The sequence below is a fragment of the Corylus avellana genome, chromosome 9, assembly GCF_965113065.1.
Source record: "Corylus avellana chromosome 9, dhCorAvel1.hap1.2, whole genome shotgun sequence".
Lineage (NCBI taxonomy): Eukaryota > Viridiplantae > Streptophyta > Magnoliopsida > Fagales > Betulaceae > Corylus > Corylus avellana.
Genome location: NC_142498.1, coordinates 20,626,784 through 20,642,420, shown reverse-complemented (window position 1 = coordinate 20,642,420; position 15,637 = coordinate 20,626,784). Strand labels below are relative to the sequence as shown.

The 15,637-nt window shown below is 34.5% G+C and overlaps 2 protein-coding genes across 2 annotated transcripts; both read left to right on the top strand.

The window, feature by feature from the left end:
• Nucleotides 1-350: 350 nt before the first annotated feature.
• Nucleotides 351-3,635, top strand: LOC132189223 (HXXXD-type acyl-transferase family protein). Its single transcript, XM_059603844.2, has 2 exons — nt 351-859; nt 2,552-3,635. Exons 1-2 carry the CDS (start codon nt 431-433, stop codon nt 3,476-3,478), a joined length of 1,356 nt encoding a protein of 451 aa, XP_059459827.2. The 5' UTR covers nt 351-430; the 3' UTR covers nt 3,479-3,635.
• A 6,374-nt stretch (nt 3,636-10,009) lies between these two features.
• On the top strand, nt 10,010-14,527 carry LOC132189689 (Cytokine-induced anti-apoptosis inhibitor 1, Fe-S biogenesi). The gene is made up of 8 exons (XM_059604458.2): nt 10,010-10,194; nt 11,434-11,581; nt 12,654-12,820; nt 12,896-12,970; nt 13,121-13,280; nt 13,420-13,565; nt 13,952-14,026; nt 14,144-14,527. The coding sequence occupies exons 1-8, from the start codon at nt 10,192-10,194 to the stop codon at nt 14,180-14,182; spliced, it is 813 nt and encodes a 270-aa protein (XP_059460441.1). The 5' UTR covers nt 10,010-10,191; the 3' UTR covers nt 14,183-14,527.
• The last annotated feature ends 1,110 nt before the right edge of the window (nt 14,528-15,637 follow it).

The window sequence follows — 15,637 nt, the reverse complement described above, 5'->3', positions numbered from 1 at the left end:
AATTTCAACTTTGTCGTTTCTATCTATGGGATAGAGTAGTAAGTGTCATGTGGCATGTAAATTGTTAAGGGACAATCTCTATTTCATGGCTGACATAATAATTATCACCAAAGTAAAGTCCCACTCCAATTTACAAGGAATTGGTAATTAATAAAAATTTGTAATTACCGTAGCAACAAAAATAAGTGTTAAAAGAGAGGGAGGGAACATTTTAAGCATAGTGCTGCCGCCCTCTTCTTAGCCTCACTCTATAAAGGAATCTGACCGTACTATCACCATGTCCAACCGTAGATCTCCGATTGTCCCATTGCTCTCTTCTCTACAAAGCTCCCCCATCTCCCACCTTGTCTTTCTATCACTCTCTCTCGGCTTCAAAAAAAAAGAAAAAAAAAAAAAACATCATCGGCAAAGAGCAAAAAATATAGCAAATATGTTAAAATCTCCAGAACTCCCAGATTGTTGCTATCCAAACCAACCCATATTAATCTGCCCGAGTTGTCCGACCCCCAAGCATTCCCTCTATCTCTCCAATCTCGATGACCAAAAGTTCCTTAGGTTCTCCATTAAATATCTCTACCTTTTCAAGAAATCAGTGAGCTTAGATTGCTTGAAATATTCTCTTTCCAAAGTTTTAGTGGACTATTACCCATTAGCTGGGAGGTTGAGGCCTAGTGCCGAGGATGATCAGAAGCTCAAGGTTGATTGTAATGGAGACGGTGCCGTTTTCGCTGAGGCTTTCATGGACATCACTGCCGAAGAATTTCTCGACCTTTCCAAGAAGCCAAACAGGTCTTGGAGAAAGCTCTTGTATAGGGTGGAAGCTCTCAGTTTCTTGGATGTTCCTCCTCTCGTAGTTCAGGTCTGATTATTTTCCATTTTTCCATTTTTCTTCTTTTCTTCCCTTTATTTTTATTTAATATTGCGCCATTGTTTCTCTTTTATTCCTTGCTTTTTCTTGCAGCGTGTTTGTTCCTTTTTTTTTTTTTTTTTTTTTTTTTTTGGGTGCGTGGGGCTTTTCAGTTCTCACTCATCCCCCCTGTGGATCTCTTATTATAAAAGAATATTCATTTTGAAATTATTTTTTTAACCCCGATCGATGGAGCTCCTGTTTCTTCTTCTGCAACAATTTTAGTTATACTGATGTGTTGATTGACTAAAATTCCCTTCAAACTATGAATTAGTTCCTTCGTTAATCTATGCAATCCAAGAAAATTTAGCAGATACCCACTAATTTGCTTAGTGCTCTAATCATAATCCCAGTTCTTCCACTTGAGCATCCTCTTCCAATCATAAATCCCGGGAATTGAAATGATGCTGCCAAGTGCCAACCCTACAGCACCACGCTAGTGCATAGAACCACGTCGCTCTGCTTGCCTTGCACCATGTCTAGCCGAGACAGACAGGGCTAGTTCTGTCTACTTTCTTTAACATTGATTCACTTTTTTTAGGAGATTTAGTCGTAGTCGTTGATAGGGTAGATCGTAGACCACTATGATGTGATCCTTCGGTTGAAATTACTCTAGCCTTGCCTAGTCTAGTTACCTTGGCTTGAAGAACACGTACACACACGCATACAGAAGGGAAAAAAAAAAAAAAGAAAAAAAGAAAAAACACATACACACACAGAGGCATCAAAAAAAGGGAAAAAGTCGACAATGGCTAAAAATACCAATAATGGTAAATTAGTAAAAGGGTTCGGTTTGAGTGAAATAAGCCAATATTTGCACCACATACGTTCCTTTCAGTTCCATGACCAAAAAGTAAGCGACCCTACTCAACGGAAATCGCTCCTTCAGTTTCTGTTCCTTTTCGGAGCTCGGTTGGAGAGCTTCGGATTTCGCTCTGTATTTTTCTTTTGTTCCAATTTTAAATACTACCCCTTATTCTTATAAATTAATGAAATAATTTTCAAGCCAATCATTTGTCATGTATTAATTCACATAATATTTAACACGTTTATAAATTAATGTGGTAGTCTATATTGTATTTGTTACATCGATATCCATGTTGCATTTGTCATATCAACGTCCGCTATCAATCAAATGCGGCAATAGTACACATAGTACTTTTTTTATTTTTTTTGTAAACTCTTATTTCTATAAAATGTGGTCCTAGTTTGTAAAGAATTTTAGCATTACCAAAACTATTTTGTTTTGATCATTTTGGTGAGATAACTTAGTAAAAGCGGTTAAAAACTCTTATTTTTCAACCTCACCATTTTATTGAGAAAGAAATGGTAATTAAGCGACATTTATTTATTAAATAAAAAAGTAATTTCTTTCTCTCTCTTTCTATTTTTTGTTTTCCTCTTATCTTTTAATAGTTAGAGAAAAAATAAACAAATATTAGATAAATAATATTTAAATATAATAATAAAAATTAATAGTTAAAATAATGATGTTGCATAGGTGGTCTAAGAACATAAGTAATTAAAATATAAAAAAAAGTATTTTTAATTATTTTGGCCAATAAAATTTGGTGAAACCCTTTTAGTAGTAAATTACTTTTATTTTAGGAAAAAAAATAATAATTAATTGTTGAACTTTTGCAGGTAACGAATCTCCGTTGTGGAGGAATGATTTTGTGCACCGCAATCAACCACTGTCTATGCGACGGCATTGGGACATCGCAGTTTCTACATGCGTGGGCCCAGAAAACCAGTAGGCCAAATCTTGATCTAGCAATCTCTCCCTTCCACAACCGCCACGTGTTAAAACCCCGGAATCCCCCTCAGACAAACTTCAGCCATCCCGGATATACCAGAACAAACCCCAAGGATAACACTCACATGGACGTCGTAAAGTTGCTGCAATCTCAGCCGCTGGTGCCCACATCCCTGATCTTCACCGCCTCTCACATTCTTCACCTAAAGAGGCAGTGCGTACCATCGCTCAAGTGCACCACCTTCGAAGCCCTGGCATCGCACACGTGGCGCTCCTGGGTTAGGTCACTCGACCTGTCCCCGTCACTCAATGTCAAGCTCCTTTTCTCCGTTAATATCCGGAAAAAGTTGAACCCGGAGATACCACTAGGGTTTTATGGGAATGGGTTCGTGCTAGGATGCGCCCAGACCAATGCAAAGGACCTGGTCAATGCTAACCTGCACCATGCCGTGAGGCTGGTGCAGCAAGCGAAATCTGCTCTCAACGATGACTACATACGGTCAATGGTCGATTTGCTGGAGGACAAAACGGTAAAAACGGATCTCTCGACGAGTCTGGTAATATCGCAGTGGTCTAAGCTGGGATTAGAGGATTTGGATTTCGGAGAAGGGCAGCCGCTGCACATGGGGCCTGTGACAAGTGATATTTACTGCTTGTTTTTACCGGTTGTTGGTGACTCCGATGCCGTCAGAGTGCTCGTGTCCATGCCGGAGGGCGTTGTGGAGAAATTCGAGTATTACATGAAAGAGTTTTTGGATGAAGAAGATAACGCAGAAGCTAATGGGTATCATGAAGAAGATAACGGATTGATCTAAAGGAGCTCGTGCGTGCTTTTTTCTTTCTTTCTTTCTTTTTTTTTTTCGCCAGCTCCCACATAATAAGCATGCTATTGGAAGCAACTCACTGTAATTTGATCAGTATCGAAAAGTATAATTAATTGATAGACTAGTTTTAGAATGTTTGCTAATATTGCATGCATTATTAATTTCCGAATCTCTTATCAAGTTGATCAAAGTAATTTAATTAATATTTTAATACTTTATTTTATATGTGAGACTAAACTTAATTCTCATTTCATTCCTATTTTATTATGCTGATATGACAGTGCTTATTATTACATTGGATTTACTTAAATTAAAAAATGAAAAATAAAAATAAAAATGCAGAGGTTGCCACAAGTTTGAACTCGAGATTTCGATTTTAAAATGATTTAATATGGTAGGCTTTGAATTCAAATCCTAACTCCACAATTTATCTCAAATTTTTAAATATTTTGTTTTATTGTGTGAAATTTTGAGTCCACAAATAAGAAATAGTACTAAAATATTAATTAATAATTAAATCTACCCCTTTTTATCTATTAAAGTTTTTCGCATTAGTGTATATATATTATTGAGATAAAAAATAATAATAAGTGCATATTAATTTAACAGATTATGAGATATTAATATTTTTTTTAAGATCAAGCTTGAAAGTAATAACAAGATAGCAAATTAATTAAACACATGTATAGAAACCTATTTAGCTTTGAGAGAGCACGTACAATTACTTGCACTTTCAATGACTTTGATTGTCTTTTTCAGTTTTGTTTTATGTTTTCAAAATAAAAACATCAATATTTAATTTCTTTGTTTTCAAACAAAGAAACTAAAAAACATTAACAAATAAAGCCAAAATACACCCAAAAAAAAAAAAAAAAAAAAAAAAACAATTACATTTTTTTACCATAATTTATGTGGGATGGGAAGGTTGTGAACATACACAATACGAACTTTGCAGTTTCACTGTATAATTCGATCGCCTTCCAGATTCATCTGAAACGCCTTTTGTGGCGTGGCATGTCTGATGTCTGGGCCTAAAAGTCACAAACCCCAATCTGAAACCAAAGGTCCTTTTCTAGCATTTGCCTGAGGGGGAACCTACGAGATTATATATATATATATATATATATATATGGTGAAAGTGTAAAAGTAAGGGACAACATACGAATAATTTTGAAAAAGATCCATGTTGTCACTATCAGCTAGAAAATTCAAAGATATAGGGGGAAGGAAAAAAAAGAAAAAGAAAAGAAGATCCTCCGATGGCCGCCCTAACCATATTTTAGCTCTAGCTAGCTAGGGTTTCATTGTGGTCGGAAAAGTGTACGTAAAATCTTATCAGAATAATAATAAATCGATCCTTATTCAAAAGCATGTTCTTGGGACAAGAATATAATAATATTATATCTGCTGAGGATGCTGAAATATGACCATCATTATCTTTTATTGGGTTGAATGAGTATCCGAATCATCCTTTATTCATTGACAAAATCCTACCTTATAAATTAAATTATATATATATATATATATATATATATATATATATATATGTGTGTGTGTGTGTGTGTCCAAGAGATTTCCCCTATTTCTCACAGGTTCATTCGTATGTGGTCCATGACAATAAGCCCTTCACCATCAAGCTGGGTTTTCAGTGCCAAAAACCATATTATCGAGCCCGATATTGTGGAGGCGGTGGCCGAATGTATTAAGGGCTGTTTAATTTTTTTGTGAGTTAGGCTTTTATAGGATGATGTTGGACGGCAACGCTCTCCTAGTGGTGCCATCATTGCAAAATGAAGGTAGAAGCTGGAGTCGCTATAGACATATTATTGAGGAGGTTCATGGGGTTTCAAAGAGTTTGCAAAAATTGAAGATCAATCATATCAAATGACATTTAAATGGTGTAGCACATGATCTAGAGAAGGAAGCTTTATCCTTAAGCTTGGAGAATAGCCTTATTGATGAAATTCCTCTCTGTATCTCTTATATCATCCCTATAGAGCGTTATGCTTAAGTTGTTCTTTTTATAAGATTCGCTCGATTTCTTTCCAAAAAAAAAAAAAAAACCAAGGGTTTTCAATTTATTGGTTTCGTAATTAGCCTTCTTTTCTTTTTGCATGCATATAGCCATTTAAATGCAACAAAATGAAATTTGAACAATAAATAAATCCTTTTTATTTCACTTGGATAGGTTAATAAATCCTTAAATAAAAATAAAAATAATTAACCAAGAAAGGTACATGCTTCTTATCTCTTACTAACATTGATGTGAATTAATTTCTTTAAAAAAAAAACAAAAAACAAAAACAATATGTGACACAATGCTGATAGTTACAATATGTTGTCGACTTTTTTTGGGGGATAAGGAAGGAAGTAAGGTGTCCTTACATAATATTAATTGGTCAGGGAAATGATTGTAGTGCGGTCGTGATCTTTCTTTCTGGGGATTGAGGAATGCCAGCTCTACCCATGTGTGATTATGCAGAGATTGGTGTCACATACACATGGCCTTGTATGGCCTTTTCCCAACTTAAACCCATGTATATATAGTTAATTATTTGCACGTTTGCAAAAGCACTTTATTTTTTATTTTTAAAATTATTTCATGTTTGAAGTTGGTTAGGTTGTAGTTGGATGGTGAAATTTAGGTTAATGATGATTTGCAATGAATTTGTATGGACTTAATTTGTTCGCCCAACATTATTATATTTGATTATATATTTATGTTGACATCTATAATTTGAATTTCAGATTTATTATTTTAAACCATTATATAAACTGAAAAAATAAAATAAAAAATCATGTATTAGAAATATCCAACCTTTTGTGTTGGGTAAGCCAAAATCTGGAGATCCCTTATTTGGGAGAGTAATGCTATAAATCATATTTTTATTTCACAATTATCTTATAATATTGATGCAGCAGTCTCAAATAACCCTTAAGTCAATTCATTCTAAAAATCAAATCAATTTAAACGATTGATTAGGACCTTTAGCAAAGGACATGCCTTATTGAAAGAGAGAAAGAGAGGAGGGGGGAATTACAAAGGATCACAATTCATATATGTTAGGTTTTATACTTTGACTAATTAGTGTCAAAATAAGTTGAGTTGTAATGTTTAAGTCTAAGTTTGTCGGTAAATTTGAAAATTCGATGTTGGCATTAAGAGATTGAATATCTTGTTTGGAAAAAATGATTCTAGTTTGAACGAGAAGGCCTCAATTGTAGCCTATCTGGTTCGAATGCAATTATAAAAGGCACTTCCAAAATGCCTAGATTATAGTAGTCTTATTTGAATGGCTTTCGAACAAGAGAGTCTCAAAATGTTGTGATTGAAGTATCGTTTGAACCTTGTTCGATCATCGCTCAAAAAAGTTGTGAACCCTTAGATCTCCATCGGAAAAGATTCTGATAAATTGTTTTAAACCTCAGCCGACTTAACCTAACATCTTCTTTTTTTTTTTTTTTGTTTTTATCCCCAAAAAAATCTATTAAGTCACGACTTTGGTAACCTTTGCCGTCCCCATTAATACTAATGGATATATTCTATTTGTAATAAACATAAAAAGTCCACTAGACTCCCAACCAATAATAACAACAATAATAATAATAAAAAGGAGCCAACCAACAATAATAATAAAAAATAATAATGAGACCGAGAAGAAGAGGGCACTAGGCCACTATCAGCCTACTTTATAGATCCACATGAAAGATTTTGTCATCTGAAGAAATCTTAGGATCCGAACGTGACACTTGCTGGTCGACACTTGCAAGCATATCTTCTAATAATTGTCATTTAATTTATACCATGCGTTCTCCTTTTTGTATCTTCAAATAATTAATATTAAAAGCCTTATCTAGCTATTAAAGTAATTGAATTTAAAAAAATAAAAAACTCTGAAATATATTCATCATCATTGACTTCTGATCAAATATATTCTTAAGTGGAGTCAAACAGGAATATTTGGAGACCCACATGTAAAAACCTTTTATTTGGTCTAAATACAGAAGTGGCCTCCTTAAGGTCCACATGTCAGTTGGCCAGGGTGACTTCAAGGCCAAACAAATAGTAAAGTAATTCAAGTGACAGGCTGACAGACCAAGGTGGAATATATATTTTTAATATATATAATTGTTCTTTAATTTATTCATATATAATTGTTTGTCTGGGCATGTCACTCTCAAAACCTGATAAGATTTTTTTACAAATTGATTTGTAAATTTTTTATTTTTCAAAGAATAACATGTATTATTTAGAAATGTGAGAATCATATATGCTTCTTATTAATGATTTACTGCTATTAAAAAAACATGTGACTTTTCGGACCAAATAAATAGTAAAGTAATTCAAAAAATGGGTCAAATAGTTAAACTTTCGGGTGACCTCCACTTTCACTTTTTATGGAGGTGCTAGTGGTCTGTCTGGAATTGGTTAAACTATCTAAGCTTGTTTTAGCTTTATGTTTGTCCTGTAATTTCTTTTTTATTTAATGAATGCCAGTTTGTTAAAAAAAAAAATAATAAATAAAGTAAAGTAATTCAAGAAATTTGAAGTCCAAGGCCAAGAGTCCCATATATTTTCCTTCTTTATTCATAATTGTTTGTTTGGGCATGCCACTCTCAAAATCTAACAGAAATTTCTTGTAGAATATATATTTTTAATTATATTAAAAAAGCATGTAAGAAGCACATGCTTCTTCTTTCTTTTCTTTTTTTGTGTGTATTTGAGATGCTTGAAAGTTAACTTGCTATCTTAAAACTATCTGAAAATGCTAACATGGCAACCCAATTAACCTTTGAATCAGACAGATCAGTTATTGTTAAAATAAAATAAAATCAATAGTTAATTAAGACAATCAAGTTGTGTGATAAAAAAAATCCTATATAAAAAGAAAAATTCCCCGAAACAACTATAACAACCACATCTTAACCTAAATTATATAATATAATCATAGAGTGATGTTGAAATAATGACCGAAATTATATGTATTTTGATATTAAGTAGATTTTGGGCATATTTGAGGGACAATAATGTGGAGGAGACGAAACCAGAGAGACAGGAAGAAAGAAAGAAGACAAGAAAGAGAGATGGTAGTGTGCAAACAATGTGAATTGGAGGAGTGTGGGGGTGAAATTGTTAATTTGTTAATACTTGAACATCATCGTCAATTTCAATCAATGAGTAGTCATCGACTCATCGCATCGGCAGAATCGAACCTTTTGACAATCCCAGAGACAAATTTGACGACTCTCGCCGGTTGACCTCGACATGTCCCCGCAATTCGTGATTTAAAGTGATTTTTCCTCCTATTTTTCCTAATCCATTGCGTCACTTGCCTTTGTCTCCCGACAATTTTGCAACTATTATGCCCAAGCAACCTTTTCTCAACATTTTACTAACTATCCTCGGCTAATCACTCCATCATTACACCAACTCCCTAAATTCTCAGTGTGAAGTGTCTCAAATACACGTTAATTTAATAGGGTGAATTTTAAAAAAATTATTTAATTTAAATATAAAAAAACTTTGATCATTTTTTAAAACAATGAGGGGGAAGGTGTGCAGTTTTTAATATTTAGGCATGTTTTCCTCCATCAATTAAAAATGTTTTTGCTATGGTCAAAATTTGTGGGAAAAATATTTGTCCAAAAAAAAAAAAAATTACACCGACTAAGAGACTGTTTGGAATTACGTTTGAGAAATAGAGCTTTTATGTCAAAAATAGCTTTTGGGCAAAGCTTCATTTTTAAGCTTTTGCCAAAAGTACTTTTTGACAATTTTTAGGTTTTTAGGACTTTTAAAAGCGCTTTTAATTTTTTTATCAAACGAGTATTTTTTTCTTCAAACGAACTTTTTGATTATAAAAGACCTTTTAAAACCTCTGAAACGCATTCTCAAACGGGCCTTAAGGAGGTCTGGTGGGATACGCTTATTTGGTTGCTCAATCTTTAACAACAAATTGCATATGTTTTCTAATCCTCTGCCCATTCCTTTTGAAAGTATGATGGGCCTCCATTTTGGCTGGCCCATCTTATATCTTTTATATTTTGGCCATCAAGTTCATGTCCGTGACCCATAGAACAAAGAAAGGGAAAAGCTCTATTTCATCCATTTTCTTGGCGGTATAATAAAATTAAAGCAGTTACATTAGGCGTAGGACCAGAACTATCTCAGAGCCTAGACTTTGGGCTGGCTGGTGATTCATGTTGAATGTGGGGTCTTTTTTGCTACAGGATGAGAGGATCCTCCCTCGGGCAAGGCACCGACCCGAAAGGACCGATTAGAAATCTAAATGGGCTAGCCAAGGAACCGCCCCGAATCAAGTGGACGGAGTGCGCGGCCCACGAGGCCACACGCTCGTGGCGAATTACAACACATCCCAGCACCACGCACCCAAAAAGCCCCCACGCGTCTAGCGCCCACGTCATCACCCGAATTGGCCTGTACCGTGGGTGGCGACACACCCGAAAGTCCACGTAATCCCTCGTGCCCAATTTTGAAAACAAACCTCCCTCTGCCTACAACAACTACCCTGCTTCGTGATTCCCATTTCCTACTATAAATAAATAGAGAGAGAAAAGTCGGCAAAACCACACCGACGCAAGGAAGTAAAGGAACGCTAGATAATCGTACAACCGAATAGTCGTTCCTAGGGTTTCTAAAGGTTCGTTAGCTCCTTCTTCTGCTCCTCCAAGATCTGATCTACATGGTGAGTTGTATTTCTCCTCTTCTGATTTGTTTTTATCCTACTTTCAGATTGAAACGCATTTCTCTGATCGTATTTTTACTTTTTTTTTTAGATTTAGAAAATTCCTCTTTTTTCCTTTACGCGCTGTTTGGTTGCCTAGGAACCTAAACAAGAAAGTGAAGAGAAAATGAAATTTCTTGGGTTGTGTTCTTTGTAGAAAGAAATTAAATCATTTCTCATCTAATTTAATATGGTCGCATTAGAATCGATTTTTTTACCAATTGTTCTTCTTAATATTTATATATGCTTGCTCTGTTTCAGATTTTCTATTGTATGTGTTCATGATTATGGTATATATGAGATTATAAAACTGCTAGTTTTCCGGGTTTAATTTCCGGACTTATGAGTACTTTTGTCTCAAAACTCGTTGGCAATTATACTTCTTTCACGGTTGATGGTCAATGGAATCCACGTATTGGAATTGCATGTAATCTCTTTGGTTGATTTTGAAATGAGGTGCAATAATTTTTAAGAAGCTCTTTTTATAATTAATATCTGAGTCCATGTTGAACTTGGTCATGAACTTTTGTTTTAGCAAAGGATTCTTATCCTTTAAATTTTTGCCAAAACAATTAGCTTTATTTATTTTTTATTTTTTGTTTGGAATCTATAGTAGGTTGGCTATTTAAAGCTTGAGGTGGGGGTGTTAAGTAGGTTGAAATGAATCTCTGTTGAAATGAATTGTGTCAAATTTGTATATCCATGGCTTTTAATTGTGTTTTATTTCCATTTTGCTCCGAGACTTCTAGGTTTAAAGAAACACATTCAAACATAAGAAATGTTTATGTGAGGCAACAAATACTCTTCACAAGGAACCTTTTGTGTGCTTTGGGTTGTATGGTGTTCACATTTTGATGAGTTGGATTGTAGTATGAGCCTACATTGTTATTTCTGTGCTAAATTACTTTTATATGAACTATGTAACCAGATCTATGTGATAGGGATTATGCTTGGTTTTTTGTTTTTGTATTGATCATGAGTTCTGTAGGCTTCTGGTTTTCTTTTCTTCTTATTTGTTTTATTATTCTTCTTTTTCTTGTCTTAATCATTAGTATTGGGTCCAAAAAGTGTGAGGCATTCAGGCTGTTCTCTCAAACTGTTATGGATGAAGTGTATACAGTCTCGTTTGACTTGTTAAGAAATATTGAAATTTCATCGGGCAGCTGTTCACATCTTTATATTTGATATGGTCTTTTGTAGGATAACACCAAGATGCAGGGTAGTGTGCTGGCATTTTCAGATGATATAGTTCTGCCAGTTAGTGCTATTTCTACTGCAGTTAGTGAACTTGGTATTAGAGGGGTTGAACAATGTGATCCTCAAATTGTCACTCAAGCATCTTCTTTGAGTATGTTTCTCTCTCCTTTCCTGAATTTGTGACATTCATGTTTTCTATGCATGTAAATTTTGGGTATTTGACTCCATGGGTTGTGTGTATATTTCTCCAAATTGAGGTTGCTACTGGGTGCAGCTTACTTCTTATTAACTTGGTAGCAGGCAACAAAGATGTAATTATGTCCTTGAAAAGCTAAACACACTTGTCTCTCTGCATGTGTCTGTTCTTAAAATTTCTTTTTTCTTCTCCCTTTGACTGTTTATACCTTTTTACAATGTTCAATCCCTTCCTTTTGTACGCTCTCTCTCTCATAGAATTGGTGGGTTGCTTCCTCATATATTTCTGTGAAATTACAAGTAGGATTGTATTATGTTGTGTGAAAGAAACGGACAAAACATTTTTTTTACTTATCAATTTTTATTTTGTCAATTTCTTTGCCCCTCTATTTATCCAACGAAATTGCCCTTTTGCTTATTAATTTAATGTATGTCACTGTTGGTGAAGGTTGACATTGATAGTATGATTGATTTTTTTTTTAATAGTTTCTATGTAGTTGTGAATTCTTTTTGTATATGCTTAAAAGCTGTGTCAGGCATTATCTCTCAGTAATATAGGACTGGGAAGCATAGGGAATTGTTTTTCCTATAATTTTTTTGAAATTCTAGGGCATGCTTGGATTTAACTTAAACACTTTTGTTTTCACAAGCTTTACCGTTAATTAATTAATTTGACTTTTCTCTTTTAATTCAAATATAAAAATTGTTGGATACTAGTGATTATTTATAGCCCTTTTTTTATGCTTCTTGTTACAGGAAAATCTTAGTGCTCGTGTTGAATAATTTCAGTTCATATTTGGTTTGACTAGCTCTTATGTGAAGCAGATTCATGTTTTTATAACTTTATTATCTTTTTCACATGGAAATCCATTTTTTTAATCATTACATTATATGGTATCTGACATTCTAATATTACATATATGTTTTTTGAATTACAATCTTATTTTTATTTTAGGTTTCTATTGTGGCTGTAATTCAAAATATTCTGTACTCATCAGTCTTCTGATTTTGGTCTTGACTTATAATAGATCAGCTTCCTGCGGAGTCTTCCTCTATAGACATTGTTGTTGGTATCTGTCAATCAGCCGAGTTTCCCAGTGGTCGGTTGTTTGAGGAAATCTCAAGAGTGTTAAAGCCTGGTGGGACAATCTTAATTCACAGGACTTCTCAGTCTGTTACGGAAGAAACAGATAAGGTAATATCTTTGCAGTTTTGTGAGTGTATGAAATTAGTTTGCAGCGAGAGATCTCAATGGGGGTTTTTTTTACAGACAATCTCTGCTCTTGAGCGCAAGTTACTGTTGGCAGGGTTTTTAGAAGCGGAAGTTCTTGGACTCAAATCAATGGTATTTTCTCATACCATCACCTTGATTGTAGTTGTTATTATTATTAATAATTTTTTGAGTTTGGAAGAGTGACCTTCATTGGAAGGTTTATATTTGTTGTGTCTACCTTGCCAGTTAGTTGAATTTCAGCGTCTTCTTCTTCCTTCACAGGTTAAGGCTAAGAAGCCTGTGTGGAAGATTGGTTCTTCATTTACTATCAAGAAGGTCACAAAAAGTGCACCTAAAGTCCAGATCAATGACGACTCTGATTTGATTGATGAAGATAGCCTACTAAGCGAAGAGGACTTAAAGAAACCACAATTACCAATTGGTAAGATATAAACAGGATTCTAAAACAATTGTCTTGTTAACTCTTCTCAATTTGGTAACTTTTGGGAGTTCTGCTGCCTCCCATCCCCTCCCTCTCCCCTGCTTTGCATTTCCATATATGAAACAATATGCTTGTGCAGTTGATGATTGTGAAGTCGGAAGCACGAGGAAAGCTTGCAAAAACTGCACATGTGGGAGGGCTGAAGAAGAGCTGAAAGTAGAGCAGAAAGTAGAGATAGGACTTAATGCGGAGCAGATCGATAATCCTCAATCAGCATGTGGCAGTGTATGTCTTGTATTGGTTGATGTGGATATTTATTTCTGCGTAGACTGACATTTTTTGCTGCATATGTTGATTACCATTATCTTTAAGAGGGAGTGAAGTGGCTCTGTTAATAGTGGTTTTTTACTTGTCAACAAAAAAAATAAAAAAAAAAAGAAAAAGAAATAGGCTATAGCGGTTTGTTTTCAGACGTGTTATCCTGTAAAAGCATGGGATGATCAAAGGCCAAATTTTACCCCGGTAGTTCGCAGGAGTTCGACAAAATGTTAAAGCTGCCTTTTATTAATGTCATGCATACAGTTGCTCGTTGCTAAACTGTGCTAAACATATCTCAATCAACTTTTTTAGTAAACGTTACAATGCTCTGAAAGTTCTTATATAATCTACAGTGTGGACTAGGGGATGCTTTTCGGTGCAGTACTTGCCCTTACAAGGGTCTTCCACCATTCAAACTGGGTGAGAAGGTACTCGTAAATTGAGAATCCCTCCCCTCCAACTTCTCCCTCTCTTTCTATCTATTTTAATTTTAGAGATGTATTTAATTAAGAAACAAGTAAATATTCAGCTCATGTCTTTTGCAGGTCTCTCTCTCCGGGAACTTCCTTGCAGCAGACATATAGAGATAGCGAGGTCGCTAGAGGTTTTGTTGTTATGCCAGATGAAGTTTCAGATACATTCAAAAGGGCTTAGCTGGCACTTGCTTCTGCATTTTAAGTTGCTGATTGTAGTTCAATCATTCTTTTACTGCCCCAACTGTAGTCTAGTTTTGAATTGTGGGATGGCTCATGTTCAGAGCAGACAATTACATGCAATGGTGTGGTTTATGAATGTGAACAATGTCCTATTGAGGAAATTTTCTGGTGTTTCCTTTGCTTCACAGACATATCTATTTTACTGAGTCTCTTTTTAGACTCTGCCCAGATTGTTATACAAGGAATTTCGCTATTTTAGAACCATTATAGTTATGATCGCTGTTCACTGGTGCTTCGCTCGCTAGCTCTCCCATCATAAGGTCAAGCTTTTGAGGTTTGTTTTTCTGATTTGTCCCAACTAATCTGACTGAAAATGGTTGGTTTCTGGCATTAACTGCGTTGGTGAGATTAAATTTTCAAGATGACTCAGGTTGTGTAATGAGTTTTGGAAAACCGACTTTTGTTTGTTCATATTCACTTGGGCTCGTAAAAATATTAAATTTTCTTTGATATTTTCGCTTCCTTTGCAAGTGTCGGCTCACTTTCAAAAATGTTATCTTAGTCTCTCGGTCTATTTTCCTCGTTCTTTCTTCTACCGTTATCTCTCTCACCGGTCTATTCTCAGTCAATCAACATCCCTCTTTATGCCTACATTGTACTCCCCATCTCTGGTTCCAAGCGACTTGAGAGGTTTTCTAATCAGATCGGCAAGAATGGGAAAAATGCTCAAATTAGATTTGATATTTGCACAACAAAGAAGAAAAGCTTCGAACTGCCCTCGAGCATTTGGAGAACAAAGATGGAATTGGGAAAACTTAGATCAAGTTGAGAAGGTTTTCTTTTTTCTTGAATCTTTATTCTTTCATTGATTTTTGCTTAGTTTGTTTGGTTTATCGTTTGATCTTTGTTGGTTTCTGATATGATAATGTAACTGCAAAATTATAATACGACCGGTATTGACGATAAATATGATATAAATGAATAATGAGATTTTTAAAGAAAAGTAAACGTTAAGCTTCATCCAAATTACACAAAATCAAAGGCTTCACTCATTGAATAAGTTAAATGTCTTCCTACCTTTAATTATTAGAAAATAAATAAAAAACAATATAATAATAAAATAAAAAAGTCATATTTGACGAAAGATTTTTGGAGTTAACAGTGGTTTATGTACGTTAGGTTATTAAAAAAAATGTGAGAAGCACATGTTTGAGGACACATGTCAATTTTAAAGATTAGGTTAGAAAAAATTCCTCAAACCTAATTTGGAGGAAAACTTTGTCCTTAATTTTAGACCTTTGTTTTGGTAATGAGCAATTATATTTTCTCTCGTCTATTATTTATTTATTATTATTATTATTATTCTAAAAAGAGACGCGTTGT

Excerpts from the sequence above, each read along its gene's own strand:
- LOC132189223 (XM_059603844.2), top strand. The coding sequence starts at position 431 with ATGTTAAAATCTCCAGAACTCCCAGATTGTTGCTATCCAAACCAACCC. Across the intron at positions 860-2,551 it reads TTCCTCCTCTCGTAGTTCAG|GTAACGAATCTCCGTTGTGG; the intron begins GTCTGATTATTT and ends GAACTTTTGCAG.
- LOC132189689 (XM_059604458.2), top strand. Across the intron at positions 11,582-12,653 it reads CACTCAAGCATCTTCTTTGA|ATCAGCTTCCTGCGGAGTCT; the intron begins GTATGTTTCTCT and ends GACTTATAATAG. Across the intron at positions 13,281-13,419 it reads GAAACCACAATTACCAATTG|TTGATGATTGTGAAGTCGGA; the intron begins GTAAGATATAAA and ends ATGCTTGTGCAG.